The 21512-nt window shown below is 40.7% G+C and overlaps 1 protein-coding gene across 1 annotated transcript; it reads left to right on the plus strand.

The window, feature by feature from the left end:
* The first annotated feature begins 1075 nt into the window (after nucleotides 1–1075).
* AP3M2 (adaptor related protein complex 3 subunit mu 2) lies at nucleotides 1076–20844 on the plus strand. The gene is made up of 9 exons (XM_080796869.1): nucleotides 1076–1112; nucleotides 3480–3822; nucleotides 7133–7304; nucleotides 11792–11929; nucleotides 14397–14482; nucleotides 15135–15268; nucleotides 16608–16815; nucleotides 17092–17236; nucleotides 18601–20844. Exons 2-9 carry the CDS (start codon nucleotides 3550–3552, stop codon nucleotides 18699–18701), a joined length of 1257 nt encoding a protein of 418 aa, XP_080652995.1. The 5' UTR covers nucleotides 1076–1112; nucleotides 3480–3549; the 3' UTR covers nucleotides 18702–20844.
* Nucleotides 20845–21512: the final 668 nt, after the last annotated feature.

Genomic DNA, 21512 nt, shown 5'->3' on the forward strand with positions numbered 1-21512 from the left:
CACACCTCATCTTATTTTAATAATTAATTTTTAGTTTAACTAAAGGGGAACCTTGTCTGACTTCTACTCCGTGACTCTCTGGATCACGATTTGAATCACTTAAAATTTATTATCAAAGTCGTTAGAACGCCTTTTTTTTTTCTTTTTCTTTTTTTTGCCGAGACCTGCTCACCTACCTTATCTGGGATAAGATAGTTGATAAGATCTGGGAACTGAGATTCTGAAAGGTTAGTGCCTTGTCCAAGGTCAAGCAGGTGGTGGTCTAGTCCCAGCTGGAAGAGGCCTCCTGAATCCAAGTCCAGAGCTCTCGATAAGAGGCTATACAGCCAGTCACCTTTACTCCCCCCAATGCACATCAATGAAAAGGCATCGTGTCTCTTTTTAAATGCATATACCTAATGGAAAGTAGTTATTATTGCTCACGATTTATTTTTTTAAAGAGATTTTATTTATTTGACAGAAAGAAACACAGCAAGAGAGGGGAACACAAGCAGAGGGAGTGGGAGAGGGAGAAGCAGACTCCCCCCACGCCCACCCCCCAACAGGGAGCCCCATGCAGGGCTCCATCCCAGGATCCTGGGATCATGACCAGAGCCAAAGGCAGATGTTTAACGACTGAGACACCCAGGCGCCCCACTGCTCATGATTTAGTATCCATGATACGCTATTTAACAAATCGTGTCCTGGAAATCAACACTTTTTAGCATCCCCCTTCGGGTGCATTCCAGGGTTACGCAGGTGGCAGCAGCAGCCACCCCTTTGTGACTGGGTGACGAAGGGCCAGGGCGCCCTCAGACTGTTCACGCAGCCAATCAGGGCTCGGAGCCACAGAGCTGCACCAATTGGAGATTACCGAAGCCTCAACAAGAGCCAATTGGTGGCTCAAAGTCTAGAAGAATGTGACTGGCGGACAGCAATCAATCAGAGGGGAGGAGCAGATCACCGACCTCCAATCAGAGGCTTTAAGATCTCCGTCGTGGGTGGTGCTGGCGTGAGGCCCACGGGCCAGCCAATCAGCAGGTGAGCGGCCTCCGGCGCGCGTGCGGGAGGCGGCCGAGGGGCGGGGCCTGTCTGCGCGTCGAAACGGTGGGCGCTGCGAAGAATGAGGCTTGGTGAGGAGAGCTGGCGACCCGGGTTCGGATTGGGGGCAGCGCGTGCACGTACCCGGCCGGGGTCTGGGGGCTGGGGACGGGGACGCGCGAGGGTTCGGGCGGGGCGCGCGGGGCAGGCTCGGAGTTAGGGGTTGCTGTGGGATTGACCCTCCGAGATACGGGATGCGGCGAGCTGAGGGACCGAGTACCGGCCTGGGGAGGGGACCCGCTCCGTCCCGGTGGCTGGGGGAGTAGGGGACACTGTTGCCATGGCAACGCACTTGTGCAGTCCGGCGACCCCTTTTGTCGCTTGAACGTGCGCACACCTTAAATCCGCCCCCCTGGCTACTACCCCCGCCCTAAACGGTCTCCATCATCTTTTGCTCGAAGGCAGCTGGGCTGGGGCCAGCGCGAAAATAACCCACTTCAGCAGCCGCCTCTCCTTCTTCCCGACCTAGTTACCCCTCTCTCCCCTCCCTCCTGCTGCCTCATCAGCGGGCAGAGGATTAAGCATGCCCTGGAGCACTTGGTACAACAGGCCTTTACCGTTTGACCACCTGGGCCAGTTCGCAGCCAGCTGGTGGAATGGCCACAGCTGGGGTCCAGCGCGGCCGCCACATACTGGGGACAGGCACCGTAGAGATGCTGCCGCCTGAGAGACCTTGGGTATCCCCCAGGTAGATTTTTTTTTTAGGGCATTCAATGCAGAACCTTGTTCATAACTAGTACTCAGAGAGCGGGGTCCGACTGATTGAATGAAGACCATGGTGATGTGATGGCTTTCCATCCGTGGGCCAGCGCTGTCCAATAGACAAAAAGCAAACCAGCTGTGTAATTTGACATTTTTCTAGTAACCACATTTTTTAAAAAGGTTAAATTAGGGGCATCTGGATGGCTCAGTGAGTTAAGTGTCTGCCTTCAGTTCAGGTCATGATCCCAGGGTTCTGGGATTGAGTCCCACATAGGGCTCCTTGCTCAGCAGAGAGCCTGCTTCTACCTCTGCCTGCGGTTCCCCGGGCTTGTGTTCACTCGCTTGCTCGCGCTCTCTCTGTCAAATAAATAAAATCTTTAAACAAAAACAAAAAAGGTTATGGGGCACCTGGGTGGCTCAGTGGGTTAAAGGCTCTGCCTTGGGCTCAGGTCATGATCTAAGGTTCCTGGGATCCAGTGGGGCATTGGGCTCTCTGGTCAGCAGGGAGCCTGCCTCCCCTTCTCTCTCTGCCTACCTCTCTGCCTACTTGTGATCTCTCTCTCTCTGTGTCAAATAAATAAATAAAATTTTTAAAAATACAAAAAGACCCCCCAAAACCCAAAAAAGGTTAAATTAATTTTATTTATTTTTATTTTATTTAACCTGATATATCAAAATATCAATATTAATATTTATTTAACCAATACTAATCAATATTTAATCAATATTAAGTTAATCAATATTAAATTATTGGTATCTAAAATTCCATTTTTCATACAAGACCTTCAAAGTCTGGTGTGTACTTATAGCACATCTTAGTTCAGACCAGACATAATTCAAATGCTCAGTGGCAGCATTTAGCTAATGGCTACCATATGAGACTGGACAACTATAAGCATTTCTTATGTATGTGTGAGTTGTGGCTAAAGATATGAAACTTATCAGTATTCTTTGAAACTCTCTTCTGTGTTGGGAGCACTGCAATGAGGCAACAAAAAAAGTTTAGGCCTGGTCTTTTTTCTCAAGGAGCTTACAGTCTAGTTGAGAAAACAAACATCCAAAAATTAAGTTGAATTTTAGTTGGTTATAATTAAGGCAGTAGTAAAGATAACGAGGCAGTAGATGATTGGCAAACAGTATGGCTGACAATTATCCTTAGGAATTCTAGGGAGAGGGGCACCTGGGTGGCTCAGTTGGTTAAGCATCTGCCTTCCTCAGGTCATGAACCCAGGGTTCTGGGATCGAGCCCCACTTCGGGCTCTCTGCTCAGCAAGAAGCCTGCTTCTCCCTTTCTCTGTCCCCCTGCTTGTGTTCCCTTTCTTGCTGTCTCTCTCTCTGTCAAATAAATAAAATCTTAAAAAAAAAAAAGAATTCTAGGGAGGGATACTTCAGGCTCTTACAGTAGAAGACTGGAGTCTGCTCTTGAAGGTTGGCACAGTGTTTTGTTTTGTTTTTTAAGATTATTTATTTGACAGAGAGAGAGAGTGAGATCACAGGTAGGCAGAGAGGCAGGCAGAGGGAAAGGGGGAAGCAGACTTCCCGCTGAGCAGAGAGCCCGATTCGATTCGGGGCTCTATCCCAGGACCCTGAGATCATGATCTGAGCTGAAGGCAGAGGCTGAACCCACTGAGTCACCCAGGCGCCCCTATACAGTGTTTTGATTGAGTGGAATTGACCATACCTTCTTTTATTTTTAGGGTTGAAAATTGGCAGTTCTGAGACTTTCAGACGGAAGAAGACTTTTCTGTCTCACTGACAATCTCCACCATGATTCATAGCCTCTTCTTGATCAACTCCTCTGGAGATATTTTCCTGGAAAAACACTGGAAAAGTGTGGTCAGCCGTTCTGTTTGTGATTACTTTTTTGAGGCTCAAGAGAGAGCGACTGAGGCAGAAAACGTACCTCCAGTTATCCCTACCCCTCACCACTATCTCTTAAGTGTTTACCGTCACAAGATCTTTTTTGTGGCCGTGATCCAGACAGAGGTACCGCCTCTATTTGTTATTGAGTTCCTTCACCGAGTAGTGGACACGTTTCAGGTGCGTGAATGTGAGGAGGCTCGTACATGTAAATTATAGAGTGTCTTTATGGTTCTTTTTCCATTGTATTCAGCTTCAATTAAGTAACTTCTTAAAAAAATCAAAACTGGCATTGCTCACTTCCTCTCCCATCTGGTAAGATTCTTGTTTCTGTTTATTGAGTTGGCTGCATCTGAAATGACAAATCGAATACTTTTGAACCTGTTGTATAAGAAAGCCACTCTACTTGGTATGGTTTAACACAGTCATTTTAATTATGGAGGTTGAAATTGCCCTCCTTTTTGTCCATAAATGAGAGGAATTTAGTTTTGGGGTTTGTTTTTTGCTGTTTGTTTGGTTGTTTTTTAATGGACTTGACGCTAGCCTTCGTCAACTACATTGCTTTGAATTGCATCAAAAAAGTGATGAGTGTGTAAAAATATGTCTATTTTCAAAAGTTAGGAAAAAGCTAAGTAATTCTTGTTTCACTCTCCTTGGTGGGAGTAATATGTGAACCCAAACTTCACCTTGGGCTTGGGGTGCTTATCCACAGCGTGTCAGTACTAGTGAGTAACTCTCGTTGAAAACAAAGATCGGGAAATCTTCTGTTCCTTTAAGAATTTAAGTGACACATTTTATGAGACACCATTTTCGCTTTGAGTTTTTCTTTCAGGAATAGATTTGAAGATCTTGGGGGAGCAGGGTGTAGGGAAAGTATAAGTGAGTTATACCAGGATGTCAGCACCATTTACAGCACAGGATTTTAGGCTGCCCAGTCTGTGAATGCAAACAGTGGGATCCTTCCCCCTAAAAAAATGGCTCAAATTCTAACTGTTACAGTTATTTGCATAACTCAGACAATATGCGAGAAGCAAGGGCCCCTTGGTTGAACTTCTGTGTCATGTGAAGTCTGGAATTGGTCATATGAATGCAGAAATTGTGGAATTAGAGAAGAAGAGAATGGTTACTCTGATATGATGAAATTAAAAAACAAGTCAAAGAGCCCTTTTATTTGCAGTCATATCTGTATCCCATGTCTAGAACAGCTTTCATCCCAAGAAAGTTAAAATATATTTCATAATTTTTTTTCCCCACCAATACTTGGTGGTAGCCCGATCCTGGCTTTCTAGTTCTCATGTGGCATACTAGTTCCTTCCCACAGTAAAAACTTGAGAATTATAAATCCCAATATGTAGAGGAACTAGAAGTAGAAGAACCCAGGATTATGACCTTATAAACTACTCTCCTTGAGGCTTATTATGATTTCCACATATGAAACTTTACCCCATTCTGAGATGAACAGTCCTATTGGTGAAACCCAGCATTTGCTTCATACTGCCATAGCGATATTAGGTAATTTATTATGAGACAGGAAGTGAGAAAAGTTGCTTAATCTAGTAGAAACCACAGAGAATTTGGGATAACAGTAAAGTCACTAGTTGGGAAGTCTGGGACTTCAGAGCTTGTCATTTTTGAGAGATTTGTTAAAAGTAAGTAGACATTTCCTGATTTTAATGTCTTTTCTCTCTGGCCGCATTATTTTTTTTAGTACTAGAATATGATGGAAGAGTTCCAGCTGTAGAATTGCAAACACTGTTGCTATAGCAGTTTGTCATACTTACAGGTCTTCTTTCCAATGACTCAGTTCAATTATGTCTGATTTATAAAACCTCGTGAGGTGTTTTATTTATTTTTCAAAAGAAAAGCACTCTTGGGAAGGGAATGTGTTACTTCCCCCACCCCCTTAAATTCTCGTTTTTAAAGAAGAAATCTTGTTTTAGAAACACATTCCTGACTCTTAAGTGTTCTTGAATATTGGAATGTCTCTGATATTTGCTGTTATCTGATGTAATTTAGATCACATCTGTAGTCTGTTCGGTTATGGATGTCATGATTTTAGGAGCATATTGGAAAACTAGAGCATATTCAAAGAAATGGCAAGTGGTGGAATGATCTAGAAACCATATCACAGCATGAATAGTGGAAGGATCAAACTATCTGGCTGGGAGAAAAAAAATGGAAGTGAAAGCTTGTAGCTGTCTTCAAGTGACTGTGGGGCTATTATGAAAATTTGTTCTGTAAGGCAGATCTAGGAAGCAAATTTCAGCTTAGCAAAAGAAAGAACTTTCTAATAATCAGAGCTTTCCATGAATAGAGTGGGCTTTTTCAAAAGGGTGAATTTCCATTCAGTGGATGAATTCAAGGAGGGTTGTATGACCATCTCAGAGGTCCTGAAAAGATGTGACTGATGTTGCTAGAAGGGGCATATCAAATGACTACAAGCATTTCTTTCTTTTTATCATCATGCATCACATTTTTCAAAGTACTTTATAGTTTACAAAGCACTTTCACAAATACTATCATTTAGTCAATCATGCATAGTTCTTAAAACATCCCTGTGCGTCCAGTGGTATTATACTGATTATACTATTAAGAGAAATCAAGGGGCGCCTGGGTGGCTCAGTGGGTTAAAGCCTCTGCCTTCGGCTCAGGTCGTGATCCCAGGGTCCTGGGATCGAGCCCCGCGTCTGGCTCTCTCCTCAGCAGGGAGCCTGCTTCCTTCTCTCTCTCTGCCTGCCTCTCTGCCTACTTGTGATCTCTGTCTGTCAAATAAATAAATAAAATCTTTAAAAAAAAAAAATCAAGACTTGAATTAGCATAACTTTTCTAGTAAGTGACAATAAGGTTACCACATCGGTCTTCTGATTCAGAATCCAGTGTTTTTTTGCACAACCTGGATCATTGAGTATCAAAATCTTTGTTAGTAAAAGGACAAAGCATTTTTAGAATCCTAGCATCTTAGTGTAGAGATAATCCAAAGAGATTTTCTAGTGTGCTAGTTCATCTCCCTCCTTTCATTTTATTTCCCCTCTCAGTTTGTATTTGCTGCATGAATGTTAAGGAATAGCACAATAGAAAGGGTTAAAAAGATTTTGGGGTCCAATCTGTGTCATATCAAGTATTACTGTTTTGCCTAGTTTTTTCAGATTCTTCTTCCTAAGCATGTATGCTAGTCTAGATTCAGTTTTGTATTCTATATGTTTTGTCTAGTTGAAGAAACTAACCCAAAAAGGTTAAATGATTTACACTTAATTTATAAAAGAAGTTAGTAGTGACAGTGCTACTATAAGCCAGTGCAGTGTTCCTTCTACCAAATTGGGCTGCTTAAAAGAACTATGGTTATGCTTCATTCCCCCAACGTAGAAGAATATGCCAGAAGCTGTGTAAACACATGCATAGAACTAGATCCTTATTCTCTAGGAAGTTTCTTTCTCCTTATTACAGTCATCTCTGAATGATTTATGTGATATATGTATAATATTTTCATCAGGATTATTTTGGAGTCTGTTCAGAGCCCGTGATCAAAGACAATGTGGTCGTGGTTTATGAGGTACTAGAGGAGATGCTTGATAACGGGTTTCCATTGGCCACCGAGTCAAACATCCTCAAAGAGCTGATAAAGCCTCCCACCATCCTTCGGACGGTCGTCAACACCATAACAGGTACGGAGAAAGGGGAAACCCACAGAGCTGCCGTCCTGGGTGTGGCTTCCTCCAGTGTTGTGCATTGTTTTTGAGTGCTTGTCTTTGGGGCTCTTAGATGTCCAGATGCTTTAATTTTGCTCATTATAGTCTTTGATTATGATGTGAAATAATGTCTTTGTTATGTAAAAAGTACCCTGATTTCAATGACAGAATAAAGTGTGCTCGTTTAAAAAGAGGTTTTTTTTCTGATTACAGAAATGTCAGAGATACAGGAAAGCACAAAGAACTTGAAAATAACTTTTTTTAAAAAGATTTTATTTATTTATTTGTCAGAGAGAGAGCATGAGCAGGGGGAGCAGCAGGCAGAGGGAGAAGCAGGCTCCCCACTGAGCAAGGAGCCCTAGGCGGGACTCAATCCCAGGAACCTGGTATCATGACCTGAGCTGAAGGCAGAGGCTTAACTGACTGGGACACCCACGCATTCCAAAAATAACTCTTAATCCCGCCACAGTTTTGACATATTTTTTATCTTTTCTAGACAGATGAATAATGAATAGATGCATAGAATGTTTTAAAAACAACTCTTGTATATTTTTTATGACTTTCATCAATATTTTGTGAACATTATCCCATTATGATACATTCTACATGATTTTTAGTGACTTTATAATTTTCTTTCAGGGGCGCCTGGGTGGCTCAGTGGGTTAAGCATCTGCCTTCAGCTCAGGTCATGGTCTCAGGGTCCTGGGATCGAGTCCTGCATTGGGCTCCTTGCTCAGCGCAGAGACTGCTTCCCTCTCTTCCTCTGCCTGCCTCTTGGCCTACTTGTTATCTGTCTTGTCAAATAAATAAATAAAATCTTAAAAAATATGTAATTTTCTTTCATATAGAATAGACTTTAAGGTATTTACTCAGTTTTATGTTTTTGATGTTTCTGATTTTTTGTTCTTTTAAATAATAAGGAATTAACGTTCTTATACTTAAATCTTTGTGTACATGTAGGGTGATTTGTTTTCAGTACTAGCAATGGAAGTACTAGATCAAAGGTTGTTCACATTTTAAGAACTTTAATGCATTTTGTGCCAAATTGCTCCGAAAATTTATGCTTTTAGTAGCAGTTTCTGTGCATCCTAGACAACCCTACTGTTGTTATTAATTTTTTCAAAACTTTGGCAGTTGGTTTAGTCATATCTTTTTTTTTTAGTCATATGTTTTTTAAAATATATTTTATTTATTTATTTAACAGAGAGAGTGAGCATACAAGCAGGGGGAGCAGGAGAAGGAGAAGCAGACTCCCCACTGAGCAGGAATCTGTTGTGGGGCTTGATCCCAGGACTCTGGAATCATGACCTGAGCCAAAGGCAGAAGCTTAACTAACTGAGCCACCCAGGCGCCCCAGTTTAGTCATATCTTATATACACACCCTCATTTTTTATTACTAAGGAAGTTAAAACCCTTCGAGTATTTATTGATTGTTCTTCTATTGTGAATTACCTAGTTGTGTGTCCTTTGCCCAATTTTTCTTTTGTTGTTGGAATGTGGTTCTTTTTTCCTACTAAATTAAAAGAATTCCTTTCGGGGCACCTGGGTGGCTTAGTTCATTAAGTATCTGACTCTTGATCTCAGATCAGGTCTTGATCTCAGGGTCGTGAGTTCAACCCTGTGTTGGGTTCCATGCTGGGTGTGGAGCCTACTTTAAAAAAAAAAAAAGGAAGAAAAAGAATTCCTTTTATTTAAGGACATTAAACTATCATGTATGTAGGAAATTTGGAAATATACGTGGTGGTTTGTAGTTCTGTGTATTTTTGATCCTCTCTTTTATAGATATTTTTTCACAGTCTGTCACTTGTCATTTAACATTGTTTACGGTGTGTTTGTTTAGCCACATTTAATTCTGATTTAGTCAAACTTGTCAGTCTGCTTCGTTCAGCTTTTATATTTTGAGTCTTGCTTAATATATAAACAAGGGCTTGCATGGCATTTGACAAACGAAAGATAATTTTTAAGAAGTATAAATATGCAAGAATACCTGGGAATAGTTTGAAAAAGAATACAAAACCTGGACAGATTTGCCTTGTCAAGTATCAAGCTATATTATGTTCATATGGTACAGGAAACAAAAACTCATAGATAGATAAGCTATAAAAGCCAAGACAGTTTTGGAAAATAAATTTGTTTATTTATTTATTTGAAATATTATGAAATTTTGTGAAATATTATGAAATAAATATGAATATTATGAAATAAATATCTTTATTTCATTTTTTAAAAAGATTTTATTTATTCATTTGACAGCACAAGCAAGGGGAGCAGCAGGCAGAGGGAGAGGGAGAAGCAGGCTCCCTACTGAGCAGGAAGCCTGATATTGGGCTTGCTCCCAGGCCCCTGAGATCATGACCTGAACCAAAGACAGATGCTTAACCAACTGAGCCACCCAGGAGACCTGAAAATAAAAATTTTTTTTAAAAGATTTTATTTACTTATTTGACAGAGTAGAGAGATCACAAGTAGGCAGAGAGGCAGGCAGAGAGAGGGAGGGGAAGTAACTCCCTGCCAAGCAGAGAGCCTGACACAGGGCTCGATCCCAGGACCCTGGGATCATGACCTGAGCCAAAGGCAGAGGCCTTAACCCACTGAGCCACCCAGACGCCCCCAAAATAAATATTATTTTAAAAGATCAAGAGCAGTAGAGAAAATCAGATGGATACAAGATATATTACAAAGTTTTGGTAATTTTAAAAACATAGTATTGGCCCTGTAATAGACAAATAGATGATTGGGATGAGGTAGAAAGTTCAGAAACAGTTCAGAAACAGGCCCAGTAATAGACAAATAGAGGATTGGGATGAGGTAGAAAGTTCAGAAACAGGGTGCTTGGGTGGCTCAGTTGGTTAAGCGTCTGCCTTCGGCTTAGGTCATGATTCCAGGGTCCTGGGATCAAGCCCACATCAGGCTCCCTGCTCAGCTCCAGGAGTCTGCTTCTCCCTCTCCCTCTCCCTCTGCTGTGCTTTCTTTCTCTCTCTCTCTCTCTCTCTGTGTCAAAAAATAAGTAAGATCTTTAAAAAGAAAAAAAGTTCAGAAACAAACCCTTGCTTTTGTAGGAATTTGGTATATATAGATGTCATATATCAAGTCAGTGGGCCAGGGGCCAATCAGTAAATATATTGTGTTAGGACAGTCAGCTTTGATATAGAACAAAATGAAGTCCCCCTACCCATTCTGTACACAAAATAAATTCCAGCAGGGTCAAAGAATTAAATACAAACCTTATAATTGTTAAAAGAAAACATAGGGGAATGTTTTTTTAAGCTCAGAGAAGGTAAGTTCTCCTTTTTTAAAAAGTGTATTTTCTTCTAGTTCTTTTATGGATTTACGTTTGGACATAATTCTTTAATCTCTTTAGAAATTATGTTGGTATGCGGTGTAAAGGAAGGCTCCATGATTATTTCCCCAACATTGTCTACCAGCTTTCCTAGCACCATTTATTAAATAACCTAACCTTTTTCCCTGTTTTAAAATATTTTTATCTTATACTAAGGCACTGTGGATTCTTTGCTTTTAGGCTTCCTGCCTTACATACTGCTTTAATTACTATAGCTTGATATGACATGTTTTAATATATGGTGCCTCTTTTTAAGAAAACACATTTGTTGGGTTTTTCAATATTTTGGGTTCATTGAACTCTTAAACTCTTTGTTAGTACCTGAATCATTTATGAATACTATGGAGTCATTTTCCTGAATCTCTCTTAAATCTGGAAAAAGGTACCTGGGAGTCATTTTTGAAAAGCTGAAATGTTCTACAAATGTGCTGAATATATGTGTGTGTTTAATGTTTCTTTCTTTAGATTGAAAATACCAGGTTACAAAAGAAGGAAGTAGCTTTTAAATTAGCTATAATATTTCAGAATTTCAGCATAGAACTTTTGGATTAAAAAAATATTTTTGATCCTTGTTGTGGGGGAAACAAGGAATTGATTTACAACTCTTATAGACAGGGAAAGACCTAATTTGTATTCTTTTCCTAGGATTCAGTATTAGTAGTAGTAAAATGTGTACGTTTTAATAACTAGCATAAATGTGCTTAAAAACCTACCTTGAACTAGAATACTGTTTTTACCCATGAAAATTTTATATTAATATGTAGATCACCATCCCTGCTGAAAGCCAGTACATTATTTAAGCTACAAGCTTTTGTGAAATTTGAGAGACCAAGTTCATGTTTCTTTTAAAACCAAAATATGATATCTGTTTCTCAGGTAACTTTTTAACCTTCATTCTGCTCAAAGAAGCAGACCAGATGGTAAAAGGTTTTTAGAATAGACTAGGTTACCCAGATAGAAGTTGAGAAAACTCTTACTTATTTTTTTTTTTTAATTCTCCCAATTGAGTGCATGAATAATGGGAACATAGAAACTTCTAGGGAAGTATTCTAGGACTATTAGATAATTAGTTACATCTAATTCTCCAGTTGGAATTAAATTATAGTCATATTCATTATCTTAGGAAGCACCAATGTGGGTGACCAGCTTCCTACTGGACAGCTGTCAGTGGTACCCTGGCGAAGGACTGGGGTGAAGTACACCAACAATGAGGCCTATTTTGACGTGATCGAAGAGATTGATGCCATCATTGATAAATCGGGTAGGTGCTTTTAATCTGTTTTCAGAACTAGAGAGTAGAAAGGGTATCCTTCATTTAACGCTTGCTAGTATCAGAATTATCCCTCATTCAAGATCACTCATTTTAATTTAGTGCCCACTTTGTGTCAGGCACTGTGCTAGGTACTGGGAATAGACTTAAATATTATGATGCAGATGACCTGATCATATATATGGGAAGCCCTAAAGACTCAACAAAAAACTGTTAGAACTAATAAATACTGTAAAGTCACAAGGTGCACAATCAACATAAAGAACAGTAGCATTTCTAAATATAAACAGTGAACTATGCTAAAAGAAAATGAAGAAAACAGTTCCATTTACAATAGTACCAAAAAGAATAAAACAGGAATAAACTTAACCAAACTCATACTCAGAAAATTATAAAACATTGATGAAGGAAATTAAAGAAGACACAAATAAATGGAAGTAAATGAAATAAATGTGTTAATGGAGTGGAAGAATTAATATTACTAAAATATTCAAGGGCACCTGGATGGTTCAGTCGGTTAAGCATCTGCCTTCAGCTCAGGTCATGATCGCAGGGTCCTGGGATCGAGCCCCACGTCGGGCTCCCTGCTTGGCAGGGAGTCTCCTCCCTCTCCTTCTGCCCCTACCCCCGACTTGTGCTAGCTCTCTCTCAAATAAATCTTTTAAAATAAAGATTTTTCTCTTTCTCCCTCTGCCCCTCCCCCTTCCTCCCTTTTAAACAAAAATAAATGTTTAAAAAAAATTTTTTTAAAGTTCATATTATCCAAAGCAATCTGTAGATTTAGTGTAATTCCCATCAAAATCCCAATGGCATTCTTTATAGAAATAGAAAAAATAATTCTAAAATTTATATAGAACCACGAAAGACCCCAAATAGCCAAAGCAATCTTTTTTTTTTTTTTTTTAAGATTTTATTTATTTACCTGACAGAGATCACAACTAGGCAGAGAGGCAGGCAGAGGGGTGGGGGAAGCAGGCTCCCCGCCGAGCAGAGAGCCTGACACGGGGCTGGATTCCAGGACCCCGAGATCACGACCTGAGCCAAAGGCAGAGACCCAACAACCCACTGAGCCACCCAGGTGCCCTAGCCAAAACAATCTTGAGCAAGAACAACAAAGCTGGAGACTGCATCCTTCCTGAGATCAAAATATATCACAAAGCTACAATAATCAAAACTATTATACTGGCATAAAAACAGATACATAGGCCAATGAAATAGAATAGAGAGTTCAGAAATAAAACCACACATTTACAGTTAACTGATCTTTGACAGGAGAACCGAGATTATGCCATGGGGAAAGGATAGTCTCTTCATTAAATGATGCTGGGAAAGTGGAATATCCACATACGGAAGAGTAAAATTGGACCTTTATCTCACACCAAAAAAATACAAAAAACAAAACTTAAAATGGATTAAAGCCTTAAATGTAAAATGTGAAATCATATAACTACTAGGAGAAGGCATAGGGAAAGAGCTTCTTGACACTGGTCTGGGCAGTGGCTTTTTGGAATATGACACCAAAAGCAGAAATAGACAATTAGGATTGCATCAAACTGAAAAGTTTCTGCACAACAGAAACAGTCAACACAGTAAAAAGACAACCTGTGGGAGAAGCTCAAGGAAACCATGTTGAGTGAAAGAAAAGAGAAGTCCAGAGTTGTGAAAAAGCATGGGTATTTCAAAGCTGTACAAAGAGGGAAACTTGCAGAAAGCACTGAGGAACAGGAGCTAGAAAAGCAGAAAACTAGGAGAGGTTAGGAGAAAGGAGGATTTTACAAAGGGAGAATGAGATGTCAACAATGACATGCTACAGAGAGCTCCTGTAGGATAAAGACGCAAAGTATCCATTTGATTGATGACACAGTAGGGAGGGCAGTTTCTGCTATGAAGTTTTCTGAACTGTTGGTTACAATGATATCCTGTTTGATTCTTGCACTAGATGGAAGACACTTCTTTAAGCTAATAAAGGTCTCATTAATCTTTTATCCCCTTTGTGGGGCGCCTGGGTGGCTCAGTGGGTTAAAGCCTCTGCCTTCGGCTCGGGTCATGATCCCAGGGTCCTGGGATCGAGCCCCGCATCGGGCTCTCTGCTCAGCAGGGAGCCTGCTTCCTCCCTTCTCTCTCTCTGCCTGCCTCTCTGCCTACTTGTGATCTGTCAAATAAATGAATGGAATCTTGAAAAAAAAAAAAAAATCTTTTATCCCCTTTGCTTCATCATAGTGTCTCATATTTGATATGCAGTTGATAAATATTTAGAAGGATGGACCAATGCATTGAGTAGATGAATTGGATAGAAGGACAGAAGGAAAGAAGGAAGGGAGGATGGAAGGGAGAAGACAAAAGTTGGGGAGGAAGAGAGAACGTTAAAGAAGGTAGTAGGGAGGAAATAAGTTGGTTGTGAAAGACAGAGAAACATTGAATAACCTCTTACAGTCTTTTTGTCTTGTTCCTATCTCAGGTTCCACTATTACTGCTGAGATCCAGGGGGTCATTGATGCCTGTGTCAAGCTGACTGGAATGCCAGACCTTACGCTTTCCTTCATGGTAAAATCCTAAACCATAGGTTCAGATCTCGAGATGACAAATTAACTGCTTCTGGAAAGACAGTGGTGAGAATGGAATGGAACAGTTAGAAATACTTATGGGGCGTCTGGGGGGCTCATTCGTTGAGCATCTGCCTTCAGCTCAGGTCATGATCCAGGGTCCTGGGATCAAGTCCCACATCAGGCTCCCCGCTCTGTGGGAAGCCCGCTTCTCCCTCTCCCACTCTCCCTGCTTGTGTTCCCTCTCCCGGTGTGTCTCTCTCTGTCAAATAGATAAATACAGTATTTAAAAAAAAAAAAAAAGAAAGAAATACTTAAGGATGGGGTGTCTGGTTGGTTCAGTCAGTTAAGCAGCCAACTCTCGATCTCAGCTGAAGTCTTGATCTCAGGGTCGTTGAGTTTAAGCCCCGCTTTGGACTCCACACTGGGCATAGAGCCTTAAGAAAAAAAGAAAAAATAATTAAGCACAGCCACAAAGCTTATATCAGGCTTGAATTTTCTATAAGTAGATACAGAATTTGTCTGTGTGTGTGTGTGTGTGTGTGTGTGTGTGTGCACACATTTAAATAAAGACAGCCTCTGAATAACTTTCCCAAAAGAAGTTATGGGTGTTTAATTCCTACTTCTTGCTTTTCCTTGACCGGTGACTACAGAATCCCAGGTTACTGGATGATGTCAGCTTCCATCCTTGTGTTCGTTTCAAGCGCTGGGAATCTGAGCGTATCCTCTCTTTCATCCCTCCTGATGGAAACTTCCGCCTGCTCTCTTACCATGTCAGTGCACAGAAGTAAGCAGCCCTTATAATTACGAATAGAATCTGTGTATAAGTGTATATGTGGAAACAGTACCCGTAGTGATTAAGGACTCAGGCTCTAGAGTTACCTGGGTTCAAATTCCAGTTTCTGTACTTACTAATTGGGTAACCTCAGGTGAGTTGTTTAACCTTTCTGTGTCTGTTTTCTTATCTGTAAGTGGAAAACAAAAAATGGACCTTGTTTGAAGATTAAATAAAACAGTCTCTAAATAGTGCTTTATACAAAGTCGGTGCTCATTAAGTTTTCTGTTGCTGTTTTTGTGGTGGTTATATGTCTAAACAGGAAGACTGTTTCTCTCAAACTGGAATCTGAGTACACCTCTGTTCAGTTTCCCGACCCAAAAGGCTATGAAAAACCATCAAAGGCAGTCATTTTTGGTCTTGAACATTCTCTTTAATATCTTGTCAAAGGACTTTAGAAGCCCTTGGTAGAAGGCGTGTAGTAGAAGGTATACAGACTGAAGGGAGCCATGACACCTCAGAGCCACCAATTTGGAATTTGAAATAAATAATTTAGGAAAAAAATCTACAAGTTTGAGAGCAAAGGCTCTGGGCTCAGACTGCCTACATTTAAACCCCATCTTCAGTACTTACAATATGTTGGCCTGGGGCAAGCTAACCTAATCTTAGTGAAGTACAAGGACAGCATCATTTATGTATAAAATCAGGACAGGAAGAGTACCTAGTTCATACTTACTGGGAGATAATGGAGATAAAACATTTACCATAGTGCTGGCGTACAGGAGTGTTTAATAGCTGTTTAAGAACTATTACTGCTTTGGTATTACTCTGTGATTTCTCTATTTCCTGTTCTGTCCTATCATGACAACCTACCATACATACCTCATAAGATTTTTGTGAGGATCAGAGGAAGTCCGGTAAAAGCACTCCGAAGATATTATAAAAGGTCCATGAGGTATGAGTAGTGCTCTCCCAAATACAAATAATTATTGGTCACATGTCATAAAGTAAAACACAGAGATATGGTGACTCCTAATTTTTATCTCTAATGCCTTTCTCATAGTAGACTTAGTATACTCTTTGGTTTTTGTTAATATTATTCAATCATTAGAAGAGTTGGTTCACTTATTAGACAGTGTCTTAGCTTTACAAAAAGAAAAAAAATTAAAGATTACTGATTTTTTTTCCTGAGCTTTTTTTTTTTTTTTTTTTTTTTTTTTAAATGAGTAAAGAATTAGGTAAGGAAGGACAAGCTGTCAATGGGGGGCTGGGGGAAGCTTAGTATAAAAGAAGAAAATGTTGCCATTTTTCCAAGTAGAGTAACGAAATGGGTTTTTTGTCTCTTTTCCAGTCTGGTGGCAATTCCAGTGTATGTCAAACATAGCATCAGTTTCCGGGACAGTAGTTCACTTGGACGCTTTGAAATAACAGTGGGACCGAAGCAGACTATGGGGAAGACCATAGAGGGAGTGATGGTCACCAGCCAGATGCCCAAAGGGGTCCTGAATATGAGCCTCGCTCCATCTCAGGGGACACATACGTTTGACCCAGTTACCAAGGTAGGAGGAGAATAAGCAGGAGGTTTTGAATTGCTGATACTAGATGGAAGTATTTTTGCAGGAGCCCTCCGCATAGACGTTACACTTTGTTGAAAGGGAAGCATAATCGAGGGGACATCCTTTTTCTCCTTGAGATAATTTGTGGCAACAAATAGTTTTCTCTATTGAAAACCACTTTAGAGGCAGCTTGTAATACAGTGAACAGATGCCCTGAGGTTGGAGCTCAACCACCTCAAATGAAGAGTTCCACTGTAACTTCTTTCTTTTTCTTTGAAGATGCTGTCATGGGATGTAGGAAAAATAAATCCCCAAAAGCTACCAAGTTTGAAGGGGACCATGAGTCTTCAGGCTGGAGCTTCCAAACCAGATGAGAACCCCACAATCAACCTGCAATTTAAGATCCAGCAGCTGGCCATTTCTGGTGAGTGACTCACGACTTAATGTTGCTTCATGAGAACAGAAGTGGCTCTCTCCAGAGTCACCTCCAGATCTGTGTCCACAGATCTCAGAAAGCCGTCTGCTGGGTCCCTATTTATGGAGTTTGGTTTCATTTCCTGGCAGGTACCTTGAGTAAAATCTTCTTTAGCATTTCTGGGGAAAGTTCATTATCCTTACTTTGAAGCTGGCTGAAGTGATCTGACTGCCAGTGTATAAGACCCAGTGGAGAAGGAAGCAGTGTGGGTAGATGGAGTGTTGACGAGCAGGTGTTGAGTCATCCCGGCCTTGTCAGTGTGGGGTTCCCAAGGTTTGCAGGATGGGAAGTTTCTGCATTCTCAGCTGGTAACCGAGAAGAACAATTTCCCCTCCTTTCCCCCAGATTCAGAAGGACTTTCACATTTGTTTTTATTACATATGGAACCCACATCAGCCCACTGCGATCTGCACCTGTCTCAAGCTGGTGATGATGATAGTTACTGCCTACCGGACATTTCCTATGCGCCAGGCACTTTCCATCTATGTTATTATTTGCCTTAGAATAAGTGTGTAAGGCTGATAGGAGGTGACTTCAGCTTTATATAAAGTTTTTCTTTACCAACAGAATTTGTCTAATTTAAGTGGATAGCATTCACTTCAATTATAAACTCTTTCATCTTAAAACACTTCACAAATCTTAAAGCCCTGTGCAGTATTAAAGGTATTTTGCTTTTATACTCTACAGTGAGAACACTAGGAAGCATTCATTCATTCATTGTTATATTTTATTTCATTATACATGAATTTTATTATTATTAATTCATGTATTCCATCCAGTAACTTGAGAAAAATATAGAAGGGTCTTATTTTTTCCTTATCCTCATTTCAGTCTGCATTTAACTTTCTGCCCTTGCCACTTTACAAACAGGTCTTCCAAATAGGATAGCTTTTTGTTAGAGAAGTTTTTGTTATCAGTGTTCGAACCAAGAATGAAAAATCTGTGAGCTTCAGGAAAATGAAATAAATAAGGGGCAATTATCATTTTTCTGGTTCATTGTTAAAACTATCTCTATTGCACTGATCCCTCTGAATTAAAATGAGTTTTATGTTTAAGATTTTATATATTTGACAGAGAGAGAGAGAGGGACAGTGAGAGAGGGAACACAAGCAAGGGGGAGTGGGAGAGGGAGAAGCAGGCTTCCCACTGAGCAGGGAGCCCGATACAGGGCTTAATCCCAGGACCCTGGGATCATGACCTGAGCCGAAGGCAGACACTTAACGACTGAGCCTCCCAGGCGCCCCATTAAAATGAATTTAAACAGACATGCTACGTGCTCCTTTTTGAATAATGCCTATCTTCCTTCCTTCTAGGACTCAAGGTGAATCGTCTGGATATGTATGGAGAAAAGTACAAACCCTTTAAGGGCATAAAATACATGACCAAAGCTGGAAAGTTCCAAGTTCGAACCTGAAGGGAGAGTTTTGCAAAAAGAACAGTCATGAATGCTTTTTCATTTCTTACTTGTCTAAAAGTAAAAAATATCAGCCTGTCTCCTAGGTCAGTATCCCCTTCTGGACCCACCCACTCCCTTTTATCCTTAGCCTTCAGTGCCATGGAGCTAATCAAGGGAGAGAAGGGTCGCCAGGGAGAACTGGACAGAACTGAAACACAATCAGTGCCAATTCAGTTCTGCGAGAAGAGATGTGTGACAGAGGGTAGAGACACTTGATGCCATATCTAACTATTTTAAATGTGGTTACCATAGAAAAAGAGTAGGATTTGTTACTTGCTTGGCTTTAATGATCTAAAGCCAGTGAATGACTTCTTTTTGGTTTTTCAGGTAGAAAGATTAGAATGAAGGAAAGAAAGCTTGGAAGGAAATGAATGCTAGTCACAGAAAGGCCAGTTAATAACGAATCTGATCTATTAGGGAGAAGAAAGGAAACAGTACTGAAGAAGTATGAGGACACAGGCTCAAGTGAAAGGGGCAGAAAAAGCAGTCAAGCCCCACATGAAGGAGGGTTGGAAGGAGGAATGGAGTTGGTTTCTTTCTGATCCTCTACTTTGATATATATATATATCAAGTCATCAGTACTTCTAGAAGTGAACTGGAAGCTTCCTAAATTTGAGTCCACTAATGACATGGAAAACCCCAGTAGCTTTAGATTTTCCCTTGAAGACTATGATGATATCCGACCAGTTTTCAGGTACTAACTACTGTTTGCCTTTAGCACTTGGTCTGTCATCTTCTGTGAGAAGGTGACCTGCCCTCTTCCTGGCAGAGGCTGCCTGAAATGCCCCTTTCCCTAACCCAAAACAGTTTACTCACTTTACACTGCAGAGTTCACCAGCCTTTTTCCTGTTACCCAAGGACAGTTGCAGAAAAGCCAATCCCATAATCCCAGGGCAGCCAGATTTTGTGTGTCACAGTGTTGGAGTGTAGATGACCAACTTCCTCATGAAGCGCATCACAGCTGTAACCCAGTGACTCCTTAGTTACACTTGTCGGTGCTGGGCTAGTGCTGGAGTCTAAGCCTTGCTGTCTGACACTTTTCCATCAGTAACCCTAAGTAAAAAGAATGCTTACCATTGAGAGACATGGTTAATCCTGGAAGCTGCTCAGTAAAGTTATCTCCTTGGAGTCTTCTGTGCTCCATTCTATAATAGAGCTATTAGTAATCTAAATCTACAGGCCCATCTTTGTTTCAAGACCAAAATATATATATATCTATATATCTCCTCTAAACCTTTGAATAAAGCTGTTACTGAAGGAAGACGGGCCATGTTGATCATGTGTACCCCAGTTTAAGAAACATGGTGGCTGAGGGAGTACCTCAGACTTTCCCAATGGGTAATTTTTATTCGAGTTCAATATGCCTATTACCCGTTTAAATATTTATATAAAAGACAGGTTTTAAAATTACTATTGTTCTAGCTTAAAAGAGTGATATTGTGCTCTGCTTCATGCATGGAGAAAAATGAAGACCTGTGCTCTCCAAACCTTACATTTTTCTCTGAAGCCATTTCCAAGTCCTTCAGCAATTTTGTTTTGCGAGTTTTATCTCCCTACTTCCTGGACTTGTTTTTCCTGCACAGTAATGTTGCTTTGTGGCTTTCCTCTGGGATGAATTGTGTTGTATACAAACAGGTGTGTTTCATACTCCTATCACTCCAGAATTTGTCCCGAATGACTATGTCCTTTATACACACCTGGCAGCGTAGGGGGAACAGCTCTGCCTATGATCCCAGAATACTCAGAATTACTTCTTCTAAGAGCTCTGGAGGATTTGAAGGTTTCCTAGGTCATAGGAAAAAACCAGTCTTGGTCCCTGGATGTTTTTAGAGTTATACATCCAGCTGTGATATTTCCTCCAGGACAGTTCATCCTAATTTCAAGGGAACTTGAGGAGAAGTAAAATATCTAGGGTATGGGACCCACAGGCCTTAGCATATGGAGTAATGTATCCCGCGTGTAGCAGAGTTTGAGCCTAGCGGGGCATTGCTGCAACCGCCCAACGGGGCATCTTGGTTGAGCTGTTCAACTCCATATGTGTTTAACATGCGTGGAAGTATCTCCTGTGTTTGAATCGTAATAAAGTTGAGTTTTACCAGTCCTCTGTGTTCTAACTGTCTCGTTACTGGGACTAACAGCAGTGTTATGCCAGGCAGGCCTCAGAAGAAGCAGTGAGAAATAAGTCAGTTCAGGAGGATCTTACTGCTTTTGTCTTTTCAAACCAGTAGACCTAACGCCATAGCTATGGCAGGATTCTTGTTACCCCTGGAAATAGGGGATGTTGATGTTAATGTCATTTATAAAGTGGTAAGAACAAAGGTGAAGATCAGTCGTTTTTCCCCATTAAAGCTGCCGATGGCTATTCTAGTGCTTTCACCACGCTCTTGATCTTAGGTTGGCCAGTTCAGGCATGAAATGAAGTTATGTCATGGGCGATCTGTAAAGTATGGACACTGGCTGTTAGCCCGTATCTGTAATGATACCCTTTGGTAAATCCCTCGTGGTCATGAAAAGACATTAGGGCTTTTTTTCTGTTTATGAACGACAGTGTTTGGTGTTATGAATACTCCATCGCATCTGTCTTGGAGGGTAACATGTCTTCCCCCGTGCTCTGGCTGTTCTGGTTGCACTGTGGTGTGACCTAGTGAATCTTACATAAAAATACGTGTACTTTCCTCTGTGACCAGTAGGTGGTGACTCAGTGCTAGCAATGAAATTAATTTAGTGCTTGTTAGAATTTTAAAAGAGAGAATCGAATTTGAAACTCTT

Source organism: Martes martes (genome assembly GCF_963455335.1).
Source record: "Martes martes genome assembly, chromosome: 2".
NCBI classification, from domain to species: Eukaryota; Metazoa; Chordata; class Mammalia; order Carnivora; family Mustelidae; genus Martes; species Martes martes.